The sequence below is a fragment of the Euprymna scolopes genome, chromosome 40 (assembly GCF_053919585.1).
Source record: "Euprymna scolopes isolate OS-2025 chromosome 40, ASM5391958v1, whole genome shotgun sequence".
Lineage (NCBI taxonomy): Eukaryota > Metazoa > Mollusca > Cephalopoda > Sepiida > Sepiolidae > Euprymna > Euprymna scolopes.
In genome coordinates, this window is record NC_136521.1 from 12,368,270 (window position 1) to 12,390,644 (window position 22,375).

A 22,375-nucleotide genomic window follows, 5' to 3' on the forward strand; every position below is an offset into this window, starting at 1 on the left:
GATAAATGTTAAGAGGTCATAATAGGGGTCAAAGTAAAAAAAAAATTGACCTCTGCGGTCTCTACCAAATTACTCAGAAAATTTCTGGTCTAAACATTTGAAATTTTACATAAAGTGTATTGAGGGATAGGGCAAGCTTTTTAATCGGTTTGGATCGAAAATTTTTAGTTACCAATATATAAATTTATGTATGTATGTATGTATGCTTAAAACTTTCGACAGAGGCGAGGGATTTTATTAAGGAAAGTATCGTTTTGAAGTTCGACCTTTCAGACGACAAATATCGAAAAATTGACTAAAAAAAGTAATATCTTCACCTTCAACTGGGCACTTTTTTACAGGGGGGCGCTTTTTTCGCTGATATTTTCGAAAGTCATCCCCTCTTTCGATTGTCTAGCCTTAATTTAAACATAAGTCACTTCCGGTTTTGCGGTGGTCGTAACAGCAAAGATGTCAGGTTTTTCCCCCGTTCTTTTCCTCCTTTGGCGGTACAGGTCGAGCCTGCCTTCCCACTACCACTTTTTTTTTTTTTGCTCAACATACACATTCAAACACCCGGGCAACGCCAGGCTGAAATGCTAGTATATATATATATTATTTAAGGTTAATATTTTCCAGAAGCAAAGCAACTAATGAAGTTTAATGAGGTTGATACAAGGTGCTCAATACCAAAGTAGGGCAACATAAACTTTTTATTTGTTTTACAGAAGCATTAATATGTCGCAACACATTCATGGGCATGTTTCGGTCAGCCAGTTACCAGTAACTACAGACCTCTTCAGACGATATTGCTTATACAAAAGCTTAGTCCATAATCCTTATGTAAGCATTACAGACTGTTTTTTATAACCAATATCGCTTGAAGAGGTCTCTAGTTACTAGTAATTGGCTGTCCGAAACATGCCCATGAATGTGTAGCGACATATTAATGCTTATGTAAAACAAATAAAAAGTATATGTGTGTGTGTGTGTGTGTGTGTGTGTGTGTGTGTGTGTGTGTGTGCGTGTGCACGCGCACGTGTGATGATTCTTACCTGCTCTCCCATGAAGAAGTAATTACCATTGCAGAACATATCAATAGTCTTTTCCATAAAAGGTAAAATACGCCTGCAGGTGTCGTTATACTGCTGTCTCCAGTCAGCCTGTAAAAAATGAACAATGTATATATATATATATATATATATATATATATATATATATACTAGCTGTATAGACCCAGCGTTGCCAGGTTAAAACATATTGGAGGGCGGATATATCAGTCACATACTATTTAAGATACACCGGATATCCTACCGTCTCACGATTTTCTTGCAAGTGGACCACATGTTGGGTTTATGGAAGCATAAAACACATCCATTTTGGTTTACGAAAATTAGATAGTTCATAACTTAAAGGGGGAATAACTCTCACATCTATAATATAAATCTCACCTGTCTGTTTAAATGTATGTATGTATGTATATTTCAGGTTATGTCATTTGCTACTGGTACCATGTAACCCAGTACTACCTGCCTCATGGTCGGATCACCGGCGACTAAACTGGTTCCCGCACCAGACTTGTTTGGTGAGGAGGGTGGCTAGTCTCCCTAAACGACTAAAAACAAGACCTTCCAAAGGGCGAATGAATCCTTTTTCGGGGTCAACTAGCACCGTGTGTTTGTGTGCGTGTATGTATGTGTGTGTGTCTGTAAGCCGTGGTGAAGGCAACCTTTCTAGGAGAAGCAAATCTCTGATTTAAAAAACCATAAAGCGGGAGACCAGTATCTGCATTAAGCTGGTCTGCAGTTTAACTTGTTGCTGGCTATCTTGCTCTTGCTTGTTGCTGGATCTCAACATTTTGAACCGAGAGAGAGACTTAGATGTCGTACAAAGCTAAGACTCTGTAACATCATCTGTGTATAGATACTCCCCCAGGCATTTGTCTATAAAAGTGGTCCTGTGGCGATGGAAAAGTTGTGATGCATGGAGGCTTGAAATGCTGGACGCATGTAATAATTGATCTCAATGACCGTCTTCAGTGTTATGCCTGCTTGAGCGTGTGAATTCACCGGTAGGACTAAAAAGAAAAGTCATTTTTGGGCTAATGGACTTTAAGTGTCTGAAGGAGTGGCAATCATCATGTATGTATGTATGCATGTATGTATGCATGTCTGCCTAAAACTTTTGAAAGAGGCAACGGATTTTCACGAGATTTCACGAGATTAGTATCGTTTCGAAGCTCGATCCCTTCAGACGACAAATATTTAAAAATTGGCCAAAAACATTAACTCCTTCACTCTCAACTTGGCACTTTTCTGTAAGGAGGGGTTGATTTTATCGCCGATATTTTTGAAAGTCATCCCCTCTTTTCGATTGACTTGCCTTAATTTTAACCTTCGCCAGTTCTGGTTTTGTGATGGACGCAACAGCAAGGATGTCACTTTTTTTCACATGCTTTTCCTCCTTTGCAGTACAGGTTCGAGCCTGCCTGCCTGCCTGCCTACTAACACTTTTTTTTTTGCTCAATACACACCTCCAAATACAATAGACACCCAAGCTAGTCTTAAATAAATAAAATTACTAATATTCTTACAGGAAGTAGTATCGAATATAATTAGCTAAAAATAAATTAAATTAAATATAAATGAAATTTAAATTAAATAAATCAACTTTAAGTAATATATCTGAATAGAACAATTAAAACAATTCAATTACAACAAGCAATTAATAACATGGAACTAATTATTAAAATAGATTTTATACAATGTAATATGCAAATGAGGTTACTTATTGAATGTAGATTTCCTTTGAATAAATTGGTTTCTCTCTTCATTTTTCTTAAACTTTTTCTTCTAGGAGGGTGGGACATCCAACCAGATGTCTGACATTTACCCCTATTTTAGTGAGTCCAACCAAGAGATCTTTTCAGGATTCTAGCCGTCCCTTTCAGTGCAATAGTTTGTATTTCACTTGCACTTGGTTCACCGGGTATGCTTGCTATGTACTTTTTAAAGTTCTTTTTCATAAGCCCAGTTGCTCCTATAATGACTGGTATAATTGAAACGTCTTTTAATTTCCAATTTCGTTTCATATCATACATAAGTCCTTGATACTTTGTAATCTTTTCCCTCTCAGCTCTGTTAAGCCCTGTATCATTGGGTACACTGACCTCTATTATGGTCGCTTTTTTGTTTGCTCTGTCCCAAATCACTATATCTGGTTTAACAGCTGCGTTTTCTAGATATGTAGCAGTTGGGATTATGTAGTCATAGTGAATGGTATAGTTGTCATTCCCAACTGTTCGTTCGGGTATATGTTCCCAGGATTTTTTACTACACTGAATATTTAGTTTCTTACATATCTTCCAGTGAAGGTATTTGCAAACTCCGTTATGGCGATCTGTATAATAACCATCTCCAAGTAGGACTTTGCAACTAGAAACCAGGTGGCCCACACTCTCAACCTCAGTGCTACAGAACCTGCATTTATTATTGTTGTTTAGACCACACATCTTTTTGAAGGCGTTCGTCATAAATAGTATAGATAGAACACATGCTGAATCAAATGGAAATGTCTGCTTTCAGTAGAAAAATTAATTTGTTTCTTAACAGTTGAGCACTGTTTGTGAAAGATAAGTCGGTCAGTTGGTCTACATGTGAGATCGCAACCTCCCAGTCGTTCGATCACTGTTTATTAACATTCAATAACGTTTATGCCCATGTAAATGATTCATTTCATTTGAATACCGCTGAGGTTGACGGTGGATCTGCGGTTATGTTGCTTGGATATGGGGATAGAGCTGGCTGTGTTGAGGGGTCTGAATCTCACGACTAGTGACAATCGTAACTTCTTACACTTATTTCAGAAGGATGTGTCTGTAGGTATTATATATATATATATATATATATATATATATATATATATATATATATATATATATATATATATAAGCTTGGTGCAAAAAGTGTTGTTTTTTGACTTGAACGTCAAACAACGACATTATTTTTAGATCAACCTAATATACACGCACACATACATACATATTGAAATTAAGGTCCTTAACCCATGAGTGTTCAATTTTAGTACATCTCCTCAGAGGAAAATTTCTAGCAAAATACTTACAGTACTTAACAATAATTCTGTTAAGTAGCACATACATAGAAGAATATTAAAAGTGAAATGCCCTTAAGTGACAAAGTGATGACGGGAATGAATGTAGAATGTAAAGAAGGGATGAATTGTATCCAAATGCAGAATTAATCCTTGAAAAAAAGTTTAAGATCATTAATGCATGAAGATTGTTGAAGTGAGGGTAAAAACCGAGCATTTCTGATAATGTCTCTGGAGTAAATATGGTAATATCTATGGTAACAATATGGTAATATCTATGGTAATAATATGGTAATATCTATGGTAATAATCAGGACATATCCCTGGAGATAATATGGTAATATCTATAGTAACAATATTGTAATATCTATGGTATTAATATGGTAATATCTCTGGAGATAATATGGTAATATCTATGTAAATAATATGTTAATATCTATGTTAACAATATGGTATTAATATGGTAATATCCATGGTAATCATATGGTAATATCTATGGTAAAAATATGGTAATATCTATGGTAATAATATGGTAATATCTATGGAGATAATATGGTAATATCTATGGTAATTATATGGTAATTTCTATGGTAATTATATGGTAATATCTATGGTAATATTATGGTAATATCTATGTAAATAATATGTTAATATCTATGTTAACAATATGGTAATAATATGGTAATATCCATGGTAATCATATGGTAATATCTATGGTAAAAATATGGTAATATCTATGTAATAATAAGGTAATATCTATGGAGATAATATGGTAATATCTATGGTAAACATATGGTAATACCTATGGTAATAATATGGTAATATCTATGGTAATAATAAGGTAATATCTCTGGAGATAATATGGTAATATCTATGATAATAATATGGTAATATACTATTGTAATAATATGGTAATATCTCTGGAGATAATATGGTAATATCTATGTAAATAATATGGTAATATCTCTGTTAGCAATATGGTAATAATATGGTAATATCTATGGTAATAATATGATAATATCTATGGTAAAAATATGGTAATATCTATCGAGATAATAAGGTAATATCTATGGAGATAATATGGTAATATCTATTGTGATAATATGGTAATATCTATGGTAATAATATAATTATATCTCTGGAGATAATATGGTAATATCTATGATAAAAATATGGTAATATCTATGGTAATAATATGGTAAGATCTATGGTAATAATAAGGTAATATCTCTGGAGATAATATGGTAATGACTATGGAAAAATTTGGTAATATCTCTGGAGATAATATGGTAATACCTATGTCAATAATATGGTTTATATCTATGTTAACAATATAGTAATAATATGGTAATATCTATGGTAAGAATATGGTAATATCTATGGGCATAATATGGTAATATCTATGGGTATAATATAGTAATATCTATGGTAATAATATGATACTATCTCTGGAAATAATATGGTAATATCTCTGGAGATAATATGGTAATATCTATGGTAATAATATGGTAATATCTATGGTGATAATATTGTAATATCTATGGTAATGATAAGGTAATATCTCTGGAGATAATATGGTAATATCTATGGTAAAAATATGGTAATATCTATGGTAATGATATGGTAATATCTATGGTAAGAAAATGGTAATATCAATGGTAATAATAAGGTAATATCTCTGGAGATAATATGGTAATATCTATGGTAAAAATATGGTAATATCTATGGTAAGAATATGGTAATATCTATGGTAAGAATATGGTAATATCTCAGGAGATTATATGGTAATATCTATGTCAATAATATGGTAATATCTATGTTAACAATATGGTAATTATATGGTACTATCTATGGTAATAATATTGTAATATCTATGGTAATAATATTGTAATATCTATGGTAATAATATTGTAATATCTATGGTAATAATATGATACTATCTATTGCAATAATATGGTACTATCTATTGTAATAATATGGTACTATCTATGGTAATAATATGGTAATATCTCTGGAGATAATATGGTACTATCTATGGTAATAATATGGTAATATCTCTGGAGATAATATGGTAATATCTATGGTAATAATATGGTAAAATCCAATTTAAAAGTTGGCCGCGAATTTTTGCGAAAATTAATCCTTTTCCATAATGGTAGTATCCGAGAGTAGAAATAAGTTCCTTTGTTTAAAGTTTTTAAAAACTGAAGTTTAAAAAAGTTCAAAGTGTGTGCGTGTGTGTGTATGTGTATGTGTGTATGCGTGTGTGCACGTGTATGTGTATGTGTATGCGTGCGTGTACGTGTATGTGTATGCGTGTGTGTACGTGTATGTGTAAGTGTGTACGTGTATGTGTGTGTGTACGTGTAGGTGTATGTGTATGTGTATGCGTGTGTGTACGTGTATGTGTGTGTACGTGTACGTGTCTGTGTATGTGTGTGCGTGTGTGTACGGTTATGTGTATGTGTGTGTGTGCTACTGTAAAAGAAAGGCTGTTTATATATTAAACTCAAAATGCCTGGGCTTCTCGTGGGGATTATGAACACTAAAACAAAAGAGCAAGAATTAGTGTTGGGACGATTAATCAGAATTGGAAAAAATTAAATCTTTTCAGGGTATCAGAATCGGAAGAATTTGTGCCTATTTTTCGATATCAGAAACTTTTTTATTTGATTTTGTTTGAAACAAACTCTTCTACTGCTGGCACTAATGATAAAATAATAAATGTCTATTGATTTTTAAACTACTAATAATGCAAAAATCTATAGTTTGCTTTTATGTTTGAAAAAATATCTGCACATTTCAAATGTGTTTTTTGGTAATCAGAAAAAATAACAATTTTAATTCTATGGTTAAATATTTAAAGATTTATAAAGAATCGGAATCGGTAGTTGTATTGGAATCGAGTACTTAGTATGGAATACATCATTGTATCGGAATCGGGAAACATATTGGGATCGTCCAATCACTAATAGTGACCCAATCCTTGTTAAAGTGAGTGATAATAAAATTGTTTGTAGATAGATTTTGACATTGACGCTTCATAAATAATTAAATAAATATCGATTTTAAACTACCAGTAAAACTAAAATTTATAGATCACACCCTCTTACAAGTGTGTTTTTACATTTTAAAAAATATCTGCAAATTGAACATGTGTTTTATGGTAAAAGCGAAAAATAACAACTCTATAATTACATATTTAGAAATTTATAAAGAATCAGAATAAGAACCGGTAATTGTATCGGAATCGGGTATTTAGTTTGGAATCGGTAATTGTATCAGGTATTTAGTATGAAATCGGTAATTGTATCGAAATCAAGTATGTAGTATGGAATCAGTAATTATATCGAAATCAGGTATTTAGTATGTCATCGGTAGTTGTATCGGAATTAGGTATTTAGTATGGAATCAGTAAGTGTATCGAAATCAAGTATCTAGTATGGAACCGGTAATTGTATCGAAATCAGGTATTTAGTATGAAATCGGTAATTGTATCGAAATCAAGTATTTCGTATTGAATCGGTAATTGTATCGGAATCAGGCATTTCGTATGGAATCGGTAATTGTATCGAGATCAGGTATTTCGTACGGAATCGGTAATTGTATCAAAATCAGGTTTTTCAAATGGAATCGGTAATTGTATCGAAATAAGGTATTTAGTATGGAATTGGTAATTGTATTGAAATTAGGGAAAATATTAGAGTGGTCCCATCACTTATAGAAACCTAATCGTTGTTAAAGAAGATGATATTAAAATTGATTTTGGGTGTTATTTTTTATTTTTACTGAAAAGTTTAATTCGTTTTTATATAATGACGAATGAATTTAGTGTTAATAAATTTGAGTTTTAAGGCCGGTCACTCACTCACTTTTCGGTTGGGATCTTTATCGTTGTAAATCCTGAGGAAATCGTCCAAAAGCTCGTAGAAACAATCGCAGATGTAATCAATCCTTGCCATTTCGATGTTGGTCTTTCCATAAAATCCTAAAAAAACATTTAAAAATTAGCAGTTTTTCTCTCAGCTTTTAGCAGAGGGTTCAGCAGTTACAAATTGTCTGTGAAGAGTTAGAATATTTCCCTGATAGTAGTTCTGATAGAAAAGTGTAAGCGAAATTGTGAGTTGGTATACAAACTGACTTTTTTTTGGTCCCCCGACAAAAGGGAAGATGGACCTGTAAATTCACTCTTGTCGTTCGTCTGTCCACACTTTTCTCAATAACTACGAGTACGCATTAGAATTTTTTGAAATTTTGCACAAACATTAAACATGATATGAGTAAAAAAGTAACAAAACGGACATTCCAGGAAAACTCCGTTTGCCCCCCTATGGGTACTTTTTGGGTTAAAATGGCTAAAATTGACACTTTTGTGCTCATACAAAAATGGATGCCTTGGATTTTTATAAAACTTTCTGAAAAATTGCAACTAACTGACTTCTATATAATTTTGTTTGTCTATACTTCACGATAACCCTTGGGCGTGCCCTAGGGGCTCTTTTAGGGCCAATAAAAACGCTCCATTTTTGGGACTATTTTACCATATTTGTCCAAAATTTTCTGTGTATGTTTATTTAGCAGTTTTGCATGGTGCTGAACTCAAATTTAAATATGTTAAGGCCTTGGAGATTTGGGGCCAAAATAGGGGGGGGGGGCAAATGATGGACGTAGTCATTTCTTATTTTTTTGCACGGTGCAGAACTCAAATTTACATATGTTAAGGCCTAAAACTGCACCGTTTGTTTATTTTCACAAGGACTTGACGACCCCTGGTGAATTTTGGGGCTAAATGCAGTTGGGGGGGGGGTAAATGCTGAACTTAGTTATTTTTTTATTCCTCGTTCACTGTGCACTCAGGGGGACTATGCATGCTTCACTTGTTTTACAAAGGAGTCACAAATTATCAAGGCCCGGGGGCCACTCAAGGATAATGGTCAATGAGTGTACAGTAAGTAATCGTTAGTAGAGGAAAGTTGGTAAATTGGATTACTTAAGGGGATGGCTCATCAAGAACTTGTTTATGTTAGACTTGAAGACGACCATATTGTAGTCAGTTGGAAAGCAGGAAAACGGAACAGAGTTCCACATGTGTGGAGCTCTAAGAAAGAAGCTTTGTTCAGGTAGACGAGTGTTTTTCGTCAAAATCAGACCGGAGGGACTATAGATTAGAGCTCAGACGAGCACTTGCCATGATTTGCTTCGTTTAATTTTGTTACTGCAACAATTTTTATATCAAAGGAACAGAGGAAAGAAAGAAACCTGTTTTTCACTTTTCAACAAAAGCCCTTATATCAGATATTTCCAACAACACATTTTTCTAAATATCTAAACAGGGTTAGACAGAAAATAAAGAAAGAATGTTAATATAAGAGCACAACACAGAAAGACAGTGAAGACAGCCGGCAGACCTACCACCGGCACATGAATACTGTCACACTAGATAAACCAAATACCAGTAGACAGGCATATAACAGCTATTATTAATAACGTTAGAGTGAAATACTCTCTGGAGCAGTATAATTAGATAGAAGAGAGCATTAAAACAAGCTGTGCGGAAAAAATACAGGATGAAACGATAAAATTGTCGCCCTAGAAAAGACGACAAGATTCCATTTCCGTTTGATGAAAACCGGTTTTCTTTTGTTGCAGACCTACTAGTTGGTCAGTTATGTACAAATCTCAAGAGCGATAGGAGCCTTCTATCATGTCTGAAAGTGGCACAATATTCAACGAGCACGATCGGAGATGCATCGCTGTACAACTTATGTTCTCTACCGATCCAAGTTATGACAACAGGACCATTGCCAACACATGAAAAATGGATGTGCTGAAGAGTGTGATGATCTCTTAGTGCAATCAGGTGGCTGTTGGCAAACTCTGGGTGTGGCAGCAGGACTCAGCGCTGGTCCATGTCCAAAGAGAGTCAGGCTTGGCTTCAGAAGGAATGTTACGTCTTTGTATCCTTCTTTCATTGCTCCCCTCCTCCTCTGATCTGAACCTGCTGGACTATTTCGTTGGTCATACGTCGAGAACATCACCAACATGAACTCCCACAACAAGAAAGCCAGCCTGATTGCCATCATCCGCCCAGTATTCCTCGAGCTCCCACTGGCACTTGTGGAAAAGGATGCTCCCAGTTCCGGACCAGTATTGATGCAATGATTGAGGCTGAAGGCGGTTACATTGAATAGACGTCAGCTCTACTACATAATCAAGTTACATGAATTGATTTTTTTTTCAATAAAAGTTTTAAAATAAAGCTGCAGCGTTGTTTTGTTTAGAGCGACAAATTTATCGTTCCACTCTGTAGAAAGAAAAAAGATTCTCGTAGGAAAAGAAGAACGCAAATTGTGAGTGTAATGATAATTCTATGAAGAAAAGGAAAAGGAAAGAAAGAAAAAGGAACACAATAAAGACAACATAAATGCACTTGTTACACACATGCTATACATAAACCACAATTTTAACAGAGATTAATTATTTACTAGCGGGACCTGTGGAAATTCCACAGTGGGACTCGTTCATATGTAATATATTGATGTTGGCATTCCGTAGATGTTCAGTGTAAATGGAGACACTCTGATATTATTGTAACTCTTTTGTTAAAACTGCAAAAGAATTTATCTAAGCTAGCATGAACGCCCGGTAAAGCCCGGTCGAAAAGTACGCTTAAATATGATATTTTAATTCTTTCAGATTTCGTATATATTATAATAAAGTTAATGTTCTATCGATTTTTATATGTTATAAAGTTGCGATTTCAAAAATAAAAAAATATATCCATATGATTATGGTGCATTAGCTTGAATCGGAACCGAAATAAAAACTTATGAAATATATATATATATATATATATATATATATATATATATATATATATATATATATATATATATATATACGTTTTATTTTTTATTACCGTATCTTTCTGCTAAGTTACATTATTGTTTCAGCTACCAGGCCGTTTTTTTGGCCGTCTGTAGCTTCCTCAGACTTTTACAGAAATGTCCCTTATTATGGAATGAAAGAGTGAAAGAGTGAATGAGGTCAGGGGGGGCGAGGAGGGCGGAAGAAAGAGAGGAAGGGATAAGGGGGAAAGGTGGTAGGGGGCGCTTGGTATGTCGGTAATGTTTTAGTTTTGGAGTTTAAGGAACTTGTAGGGGAGGGTCTGGGAAGTTCATTTCTGGTGTGGCTGAGGGCATAGGGATACATGGGGGGGGGGAAAGGGGAATATGTGGGGGTAGGAGGAGGGGGGTTACTTTAAAATTCGAGTCTTAATGTTAAAGTTTTCGGCGTCTCGTTGCTGAGATGATTTCTTGGCAAGTATGTCTTGACCTGTTGGGTGTTCGCTTATGTTTGGAGGCCGGGGGGGGGGAGCTATGGTTCGGTTTATTTATTTAGTTTTTATTTTTTTTTGTTAATTGTTTGGAGAGGGTTAGGTAGCGGTCGCGGGCGCGAGCACACACATGCGCACGTACACACATATATACTTAAAGAAACGCTCACATGTACACATACATCCCCGCCCGGGCGTGCAAATATATGCACATATGTGCGCATACATGCATAGACACCCGCGTTGCTCCCGCTTACGTCAAATTTTCCTGAAGGTGCTAAAATTGGGTACATGTGCGCAGGCATGGATGCGCCCATACACAGATGCATACACATATCGGCATTCCTGCCCCCAAGGAGGCGTATATACGGGCCATATGCGCATCCGTCGTTTACATCTGTCGTTTAATTGTTATGTTCTATTTCTTGTTATAAATAATTTTACCAAGAATTCTTCATAAGTTTTGGTTTCGGTTTCGATTATGGCTGAAGGAACTCAAGTTATATATATATATATATATATATATATATATATATATATATATATATATATATATATATATAACTTGAGTTATTATAATAAATTATTATATATATATATATATATATATATATATATATAACTTGAGTTATTATAATAAATTATTATAACTCAACTCAAGTTATATATATATAACTTGAGTTTCTTCAGCCATAATCGAAACCGAAACCAAAACTTATGAAGAATTCTTGGTAAAATTATTTATAACAAGAAATAGAACATCACAATTTAACGACGGATGTAAGCGTTACACACAAAAGAACACACACGCTATCGTATTAATATATAGATGAGGACAGTTTTTAAAGAATACTTCCTGCGGGAAACAACTTCAGTGGCAATGTGTTTCCCAATTGTGAACTTTGGGGGATTAAACACTGTCCACGGAAATTTCGTTTTATGATAGATACTCGGAAAAAAAAAGAAAGTTCTTTGTAGTTGTGGTAGGAAGACGATTTTCTGCTATGATGTTTTTTTTTATATAATGAGGAACCAGATACGTCCTCCATAAAGTTTACTATTTAATTTGGTATTATAAAATATTAAAAAGATATTGCATTTTACAACTTACCGTATTCCCTGGCCAAATACCTACAAATAGCCATACTCTGGGGAATTTGGGTTTTACCATCGATTTCCAGAACTGGCAACATAGAACCAGGCATCTCTAAAAAAAAAAAAAAAAAAAAAACAATAAAAAGGCGAAAGATTAGTTAATCGATATATCGACAGTATGTAACAGAGTACAGACGTGCGTATGCAAATGCATGCGAAATGACGTCACCAGTAAAGAAAACGACTATAAAAAAGAGCATCTTAGAAAATACGATCATGTTAGAGACGTTGATGACGTTCGAGAGCACGTTAGAGACGTGGGAGATGTCACAGTCCTAACGAGAAGTCACGCTTGACGGGATAATGAGGAAATAAATGCCGTTATTACAAAGCAAAGGGGTCCAGTTATTACTTGTCGTGTGTTCCTTGCGACGTACTCTGCATTCAAGATCTACATGTGTAGACATGGGTAGCTTTAAAATAAAAACAAATTCATGATTTTTCGATAATCTGTTTCCCGGGACATGGATACATGTTTAACCTAGAATAAATATTCCTAAAACCACATGAACTATAATAAAGAGTAATGAGGTTATTCGTTAAAATAATAATAATAAGAAGAAGAAGAAGAACGATAATAATAATAATAATAATAATAATAATAATAATAATAACGATACTAATAATAACAGTAATAGTAACGATAATAATACTATCAATATTAATAACGATAATAATAATAATAACAACGATAATAACAATAAAATAACAATAATAACAACAACAATAATAATAACGATGATAATAATAACAATAATAATAACGATAATGACGGTAATAATAATAATAATAATAATAATAATAATAATAATAATAATAATAATAATAATAAAGATAATACAAAAACAACAACAACAACAATAATAATAATAATAATAATAATACGAAAATAATAATAATAATAATAATAATAATAATATAATAATAATAATAATAATAATAATAATAATAATAATAATAATAATAATAATAATAATAATAATAACGACATCCGAATGACGATGTTGACCAACTCTACGTAAAAAGGAAAGAAGGCGGGAGGGAACTGGTTAATATAGAAGACAGTGTAAATGGCACCAAAAAAAGAACTAGAAAAATACTTAATGCAAAACACTGAAAGAATAATCATAGCAGCGAGAGACACTGAAAAAAATCAATAAAACAAAAAATAGAGAGACAAAGGATAAGACAAGAAAAGAAAAGTGGGAAGAGAAACAACTACACGGAAGATTCATAAGAATGACAAAAGATGAAAATAACGAAAACACTTGGATATGGATGTGAAAATGATACATAAGCCGGGAAACTGAATCCTTAATAACTGCAGCACAAGACAACTCGATAAGAACCAACCACATCAAAGCAAATATCGACAAAACATAAGAAAACAGCAAATGCAGACTCTGTGGACAAAGAGATGAGACGATAAACCATGTAATAAGTGAATGCAGCAAACTGGCCCAAAAGGAATACAAGAACAGACACGACCAAGTGGGAAGGGTAGTACACTGGGAATTATGCAAACAACTGCATCTCGAAAGCAGCGACAAACATAAGCCGGCAACAGTACTTGAAAAGGAGAATCACGAAATCCTATGGGACATGGACATGCAAACTGATCAACCCATCCAAGCAAGAAGACCGGATATCGTAATAATGAACAAGAAAGAAAAATCCTGTCAAATTGTAGACTTTGCTGTTCCAGCTGACCACAGAGTGAATATCAAAGAAAAGGAGAAACGGAGCAAATACACAGAGCTAACCAGAGAGCTGAAAGGGATATGGAAGATGAAGAAAATTAAAATAATAGTAGGAGCACTAGGAACAATCCCCAAAAACTTTGAAAAAAGAATGGGAGAAATTGGGATAAAAAAATGATTGGAAAAATACAACGAACAACAATCATGAAAACAGATGAAATATAAAAAAAAAACCCTTGGATGTGGAAACCAACACACAGGAGCTACAAGTGCGGGCAAGACAAACTGCGGTAAAGGCAAAATATGAAACACTACATGGAACCAAGAACACTGAAACCACATATCTATAAGTTCTCTAACCCAACCCCACCCCAATAGCCACATCACTGCCCCCCCCCAAAAAAAAGAGCGAAACCAAATAACCATGTAGAGACAAGGAGGAAGGAAAGACCGATGAACTGACCAGACCTCAGCCGAATAAGTGCGAAGAGAACTGGGGCCTTGGGGCAAGAAACTGTTGCGATAATGCAAATTTATTTGCAAATGTTATCGAAAGAGGTGGAGAGTACTGAAAATCTGGGGAGACTTGTTGTCATTCAGCTTCCAGGGAACACCACAGGCTGTTTTCAAGAAGAGATCTATGATAACCTGTGTGAAAGCTCCTTGTGAGCCGCCAATAATAATAATAATAATAATAATAATAATAACAATATCATCATCAACAACAACAACAACAACAAGTGGGACCTGTGGAAATTCCACAGCGGCATCTTTTATATGTAATGTATTACTGCTTGGTATTCTGTGGGCGTTTAACGTTAATGGATGCCAAGCGATATTATTGTAGGCTATTTTTTCAACTTTGAAAGCATTCTGTAGTAATAATACGTAGTACCATAATATCTCTTGACTTATCTCCGATATTCTTATAAAAGTCTGTGACGTATTCCTGTTGTATAGACGCCCGGAAACCTCACGATATCGTTACACCATCTTTAGACGGAACAGATGGAACCGAGCCAAAATGCCGAGAAGGAACATTTGGGGTTCACGTACAGCCCAAAAGTGACATCATTTTATTTTATTTATTTTTTTTACATTGCGTCTTAGGTGATCGGGAGATCCTATTTATTAAATAGGAGCATAGAAGGTAATAACATACTACGAACATCAAATTAGCGTCTCGATATTCTAATTTAATGTTCGTAGTATGTTATCACCATCTATCCTCCTTTTTCAATAGATAGGATCTCCCGATCGAATCATTTATAATCCGGAGACAGCGATACACGTATTTACGTTAAAGGTACTACGATGCTTATATATAGATAGTAATAATAATGACGTTGTGGGGGGGATGATGATGATGATGATGATGATGATGATGATGATGATGATGATGATGATGATGATGATGATGATGATGTGGTGGTGGTGGTGGTGGTGGTGGTGGATGATGAAGCTTGATGATGATGATGATGATGATGATGATGATGATGATGATGATGATGATGATGACGACGACGACGACGACAACGACGACGACGACGACGATGATGATGATGATGATGATGATGATGATGATGATGATTCTGTTATTATCTTATTCTCCATATGCTTCCAAAAGTTTTGATTATCTTTGTTGAAATTGATGACCATGGCTGAAAATGGTGACAATAACCACATCCAATTAAAAGTTGACTCATATAAAAACAACTACTGGATTATTTTTTGGTAAATTTTGGTGTACACTCATATTTTTCCATCGCAAGTAAGTATTCTCTCAAATTTTCCTGTTAATTTAATTTTAACTTGCATAATTACCCCAAATAATTAAATCGCTCTTAAAACGAACCTATAATATGGGCCCTCTAACCGCCCAAGAATTCTAACTCTTCTTTCGTTCGTGACATACTTAAATTGAGATACATGATAGATATGCTGATATCTGAACCCCCCCCCAAATATCAATTAATATCAAATATATGAGGCGCCTTAAATAAGATGGTCCAAACGCAGTCGAGAGCATTCGAGATGTTTCTGTGACATTTGTTCCAAGTTTAAGACAGAACTGTATTGCACATCGTTCTTCTAAAATGTCCTCACATCCAAATTACATTTTTCAAATTATCTCAGCTGTGGCTATCAGGATTTAGTAGGATGTATTACAAGTCCTTCTGTAGCTGTTCATTTGAACCTTAAATCATAAAAATTAGTCATTTCATAAGATGTATAGCAATAGCATACTGAATTTTCAAGTGTCTTCAACAATTTTAAATGCCTGTATAAAAAACTGGAAAGTTGTTAAAGTACTAGCCAACGACGAAGGTATCAGAAACTTTAAATACATATGAATTATTTTTTGTTTAATGTTTTTGTGTACATCGTTACAAGATGAGGTGCAATAGTGTAGTACATGTTCGAAAAAAAAAACACGTGAAAAAAATAATTACCAAACGATTAGGTGTCAGAAATTTCGTGAAAAATATTTAATAATTCAACCCCGTCTTTCCAAGCCTATAACTCCTCGAAAAATGTAATTCAAGCCCTATTTTTTTTAATTAAAGGAGCAAGGACCAAGGTTTCATTTAAAAAAAAACAAAAAAAAAAACAAACAGCGTGTTTTTTTTTTAAAAAAAAGGTTTTAAAATTCAGACTTTACAGGTAAATTTCTAAAAAAACACTACTTTTTTTGTTTTAAATTTGAATATATTATTTATTGACCTTTTCTCTTCAATTTGTGATATATAACACTTTGGTGAGTAAATTAATTATTTACTTTTTAATAGACATTTCTAAATGGGAGGCGTGAATTATTCGACCCCCTGTCTTTCCAAGCTTATAACTACTCGAAAAATATAATTCAAGCCCTATTTTTTTTTTCAATTAAAGGAGCAAGGACCAAGGTTTCATTTAAAAAAAAAACAAAAGAAAAAACAAACAACGTGGTTTTAAAAAAAAAGTTTTAAACTTCGGACTTTACAGGAAAATTTCTAAAAAACACTACTTTTTTTGTTTTAAATTTGAATATATTATGTATTTATCTTTTATCTTCAATTTGTGATATATAACACTTTGGTGAGTAAATTGATTATTTACTTTTTAATAGAAACTTGAAAATGGGAGGGCGTGAATTAAAAAAAAAACGTTTGTCTGAAATATTATATTCGGTTAATTGGAAAGAGCATAAAATTTCACATTGACCCTGAAAATATCGTAAAAATTACAGAAAAATTTTGATAGATTTTTAATGTTTAAAAATTGAAAAATACTGAGCTCGTAAAATTCAATTAATTTCATTACTGTTTTTTTTTAATAAAAAAATATATTTCTGTTACTTTTAAAACAACTTTAATAGTTTATTTTGGAAGTATGATCCATAAAGAAAATAAACAACCCACTTTTAAAAGAGAAATTACGAGTTTTTTTTATATTTTATTCGCAGTTTCGTATTAGGGGTGTCAAAAATTCCTACAAAAATTCTGATACACCTACCAAACGATAGGAAATATAATTTTCTATCGACCCGTTAGTTTTAAACTTTTGGAAACTATTTGCCAGTTTTTTTTTTTGTTTTGTTTTTTTTTATTTTTCAATTTCAAACTCTGTTTCATTACTTTCACTTAATGAATTTCGTCAATAGAACCAACCACATGGGGAGCGGTGTATATATATATTATTTTTAAAATGTCATTATCCACTAACACGTAGGTCAGAGGTAAGGGGCTTAGGCTCATTACCGTGGGGTCCTGATTTCGAATCTCGCTATATTCAGCAATTCTGATGAGTCGTAGACGACGAAACACATGTCAGTGGATAATTACATTTTAAAAATAATATATATATATATATATATATATATATATATATATATATATATATATATATATATATATATATATATATATATATATATATACACGCTCCCCATGTGGGGGTACCAAATTGGTTTAAGGGAAAATTATTCCCAGCTCGCATTTAGGTAAAAATGAACTTTTGTAAATAATTGAATTCATTCAAAACATATCGCTAAAACCAAAACAAACATTTAAGTAAATCGCGATATATCCAGACAGTTGGCGGGATGGGTCAGAGGTAAGGGGCTCAGGCTCAGGCTCAGGTTCAGGTTCAGGCTCATTACCGCGGGGTCCTGATTTCGAATCTCGCTATATTCAGCCACTCTGATGAGTCGTACATGACGAAACACGTGTCAGTGGATAATTACATTTTAAAAATAATATATATATATATATATATATATATATATATATGTATATGTATATATATATATATACCGACACATATGTATATGAAGAACGTGTGTGTGTGACACTTAAAATAAGCGACCACTAAAATATTTGTTGATTAGTTGAAATAACAAAAATTATAGTTTCGAAAAGTTTAAAAGTAACTGGTCGATAAGACTCTATTTTTAATCGCTTGATTCCAGTTATATATATATATATATATATATATATATATATATATATATATATATATATATATATAGTAAGTTATAAAATATATATGGCGATTAAACTACATTAAATATACCGAGTTATATATATATATATATATATATATATATATATATATATATATATATATATATATAGTAAGTTATAAAATATATATGGCGATTAAACTACATTAAATATACCGAGTTTCATCCACTCTAGGATTCTTCAGGCTTAAGCCTGAAGAATCCTAGAGTGGATGAAGCGTGAAATATTTAGTGTAGCTTAATCGCCATATATATTTTATAACTCACTAACTAGCTCTACCTACACGCTGAGCACTGTTGAAGTAAATACTTAAAGGTTACGCATAAATTTATACTTTCGTATATTAACTTATGTGAGTAAATGAAGTTATATATATATATATATATATATATATATATATATATATATATATATATATATATATATATATATATATATATATATATATACTGCGCAACACCGGATAATGATACAAAAGAAGAGTTCTTCTTACTGGCTTTGAAATTGTTCCATTCTGAGAATTTGATTCTCTTGTCCAAGAACTGGACAGCGGCGGCTGCAAACACGATCCGGCAGATTTCGGCCCGTCCGCGGCCATTAAAATAGTAAAGGGTATATGCGGGCATCGTCCGGTCCGATTCCTAACTTTTTTTTTTTCTTCGCGTTGTCTTTGTAACGTCTTTTAATAATGGTATTTCTTTTGTCTGCTTTTTTTTTAAGAAATGAGAGTGTCGCCAAAGAATTGACTTGCAAGTTTAAGTGACGTGAATGAATATCTGCGAATAATAGTTTTCGCTGCCAGGTTATATAGTCTTGGAGTGTCCTGAGTCATGACCTCTTTTATTTATTTATTTATTTATTTAATTCTTCTTCTTCTTCTTCTTCTTCTTCTTCTTCTTCTGTGCTGTTAATCTATCGTTTGCATCATACTCTCTCTCGCTCTCCTTCCCACCGTTCTTCCCCTTCCTCTCTCTATTTACGTCTTTATTCCATAGACTTCACTCTTTTAGTATCTTCTTCTTTTCTTCTTCTTCTTCTTCTTCTTCTTCTTCTTTTTCCCCTTCTTCTTCTTCTTCTTCTCCTTTCTTTCTTTCTTTCTTTCTTTCTTCGACCCACTGTTTTTTATCTATCGTTTTATTTATACCTTTGTTTCTCTCATCTTTTCCCCTTCTCTTCATGTCCTTTTACCTCTCCATCCCCTTTTTCACTCTTTTAATGCTTTTCTTCTTCTTCTTCTTCTTCTTCTTATTATTATTATTATTATTATTATTATTATTATTATTATTATTATTATTATTTCTTTTTCTTCTCCCGCTTTCTTGTCTACTATTACTATTATTTTATACATACTTACCTGGCACTTTCGCTGGGATCAGAGTGTAGTATCTGTTCCGGGAGATGCTGCACTTTGTGATCATTGCCCTTGTGGCAATTGGTTATTGGTACATGTAGGGGCAACCCTATATGTATCATCCCCTTCCCCTCCCCCTTCACCTCACATAAAAACCGACCTTGTGCCATATTTTGCTTACGTGGGGAAGCAAATAAATACCTGCTATTATTTTATACATGTCCCCTCTCTCTCTCTCTCTCTCTCTCTCTCTCTCTTTCTCTCTCTCTCTCTCTCTCTCTCTCTCTCTATCGGTCTCGCTGGTTCTCTACACGTTTTCCACCGCTCTCTATTTCTCTTTATCTCTTTCTCTTCCTTTCTGCGAACTCCATTTATCGTTTACAGCTTTTCTATTGGTTACTGCTTATGTAAACATCATTTTCCTTTCCAACCTCACCCACTCAGTCAAATTCCTCTTCTCTCCATCCCCCTCTCTTTAATTTGTTACCCTTCAATTTTCTGCGTTTAGAAAAACAAACCTCTTCTTATTTGCGACACATTTTCTTCCTTTTATTCTTTCGCGTCTTTTCTTCCCGCTCTTAATCTTCTTCCGTATTTTCTCCTTCCTCTCCTCCTAATTTACATGCGCGTTTGTACTAACACGCATAAGCCAATTAAAATGCGACGCTACATAAACACAATATCAAGGTTAACAACTGATGTGCTGACGGTAATATCCCATAGGATCAGTGAATCTATTGACGGGGCGTCATATCTAGGATAGACATTTCAAAAGCCTTTCATAGGGGTTCGAACACCATCAATGAGTGTTCAACTCATATTATGAGACCATTTGTTACCATCTATGCAAAAGACGCAATTGCCTGGGGCAGCACTTCAAAGAGAATTGGTGTTTAAAAACTTGCTGATACTCTTTCTTCCGACGCGCGACACGTGAAGCAATGAGGAAAAAAATGTCTTTGCTATTTTATCTCAAAAGCCTAACTTCTTTCAGCGCCAAGTCCTTTTCGAATATATATTACATATATGAGAGTTTGTGTATAATTGTCTCTTACTTTTAACGTTTAAGGATGTTTCCCTGTTAGGAAGTACTTAAAAACAAACTAGCCTATTGAATATATATATATATATATATATATATATATATATATATATATATATATATATATATATATATATATATATATATATTTGTTTACTGTTTTGGGGAAAGAATCCCGTCAAAGCGCTCGATTACAAAGAAAAAATTTAATATAAGAGCTTAATATTTATTTATTTAAAACTGTGCAGTAGGACAGAAAAACATTTACGTTTATACATGCTCTTAGCCTAATTTTTCAATTTGACCCAGCTATTTCATGATATATCCATCCATCTATCCATCCAGCGCGACCGTAGCCGAGATTGAACTCACTACAAGAGTCTGTAGTGTAATGCAAATCTTGTAGGTAGCTGCATACTTGATGCTTCGCCAGGACTATCAAGGGTATCTTTTTTTTTATCTTGACGTCATCACTAGATGGAGTGCCTACCACGCCTTGAGAGTCTCATCTACCCTCGAGAGAAGGATAGACCGCGCCAGTTTCTCAACCTGGTGTTTTACCTTGCGGTATATACAGCGCCTCGCCTTCCCAGATGGTCACCCATCTAGTACTGACCAGGCTCAACGCTTCGGTGATCTGGCGAGAACCGGTGTGTCAACGTGATTGTGCCGTATATTAAGACATAAAGATAGATAAATCATTAAACTAACTAATCTTAATTACGATACATAAATCTTAATAAATAACTGAAAAAATTTTAATTGGTGTATATTATGCACTAGTATAACTTCCTACTATATATTAACTACACAAGGGAACACTCAATATGTTGCATTTAAAAAAAGACTTGTTTTTAGTCAATTTAAGTGTGCTGAGTTCAAATCTGAAGTTAGTTTTATTCTGTAAGCTACAGATTTTATGCAATCTTTGATTTTTATTAAAAAAGAAAAAAAAACAACAACTTCTTCAGAGTGCGGAGCAGGCCGAATAGCTGAGGAAATGTTCGGATATACGATCTTATGTCTGTTTTTCTTGCCCACACCCGCTGTGTTTACCATGCAGAAGTAGCAATCAGTTACATGGTTGGTGGGTTCTCGCCAAATAATTGGAACTCAAAAAGGTAGGCCATTGCGTTTTCCTTTGGTCCAGCTTCGGAGCGTTTCCTCACAATTGTGGCACACAACATGAAGACCCAT

The 22,375-nt window shown here is 33.7% G+C and overlaps 1 protein-coding gene across 2 annotated transcripts in view; it reads right to left on the bottom strand.

The window, feature by feature from the left end:
• Positions 1-20,249, bottom strand: part of LOC145265372 (S-crystallin SL11-like) — a 33,274-nt gene extending 13,025 nt beyond the window's left edge. The window contains exons 1-4 of one of the 2 annotated variants that reach the window (XM_080121157.1): positions 19,279-19,600; positions 12,537-12,632; positions 7,962-8,077; positions 1,035-1,142 (exon numbers count right to left, since the gene is read on the bottom strand). In XM_080121157.1, coding sequence (XP_079977283.1) covers positions 1,035-1,142; positions 7,962-8,077; positions 12,537-12,632; positions 19,279-19,411 — 453 coding nt within the window. In that variant the 5' untranslated portion in view covers positions 19,412-19,600. Of the gene's footprint in view, positions 1-1,034; positions 1,143-7,961; positions 8,078-12,536; positions 12,633-19,278; positions 19,601-20,139 lie in introns of those variants that run through there. The other variant, XM_080121158.1, reaches the window with a different exon arrangement.
• Between the last annotated feature and the right edge of the window lie 2,126 nt (positions 20,250-22,375).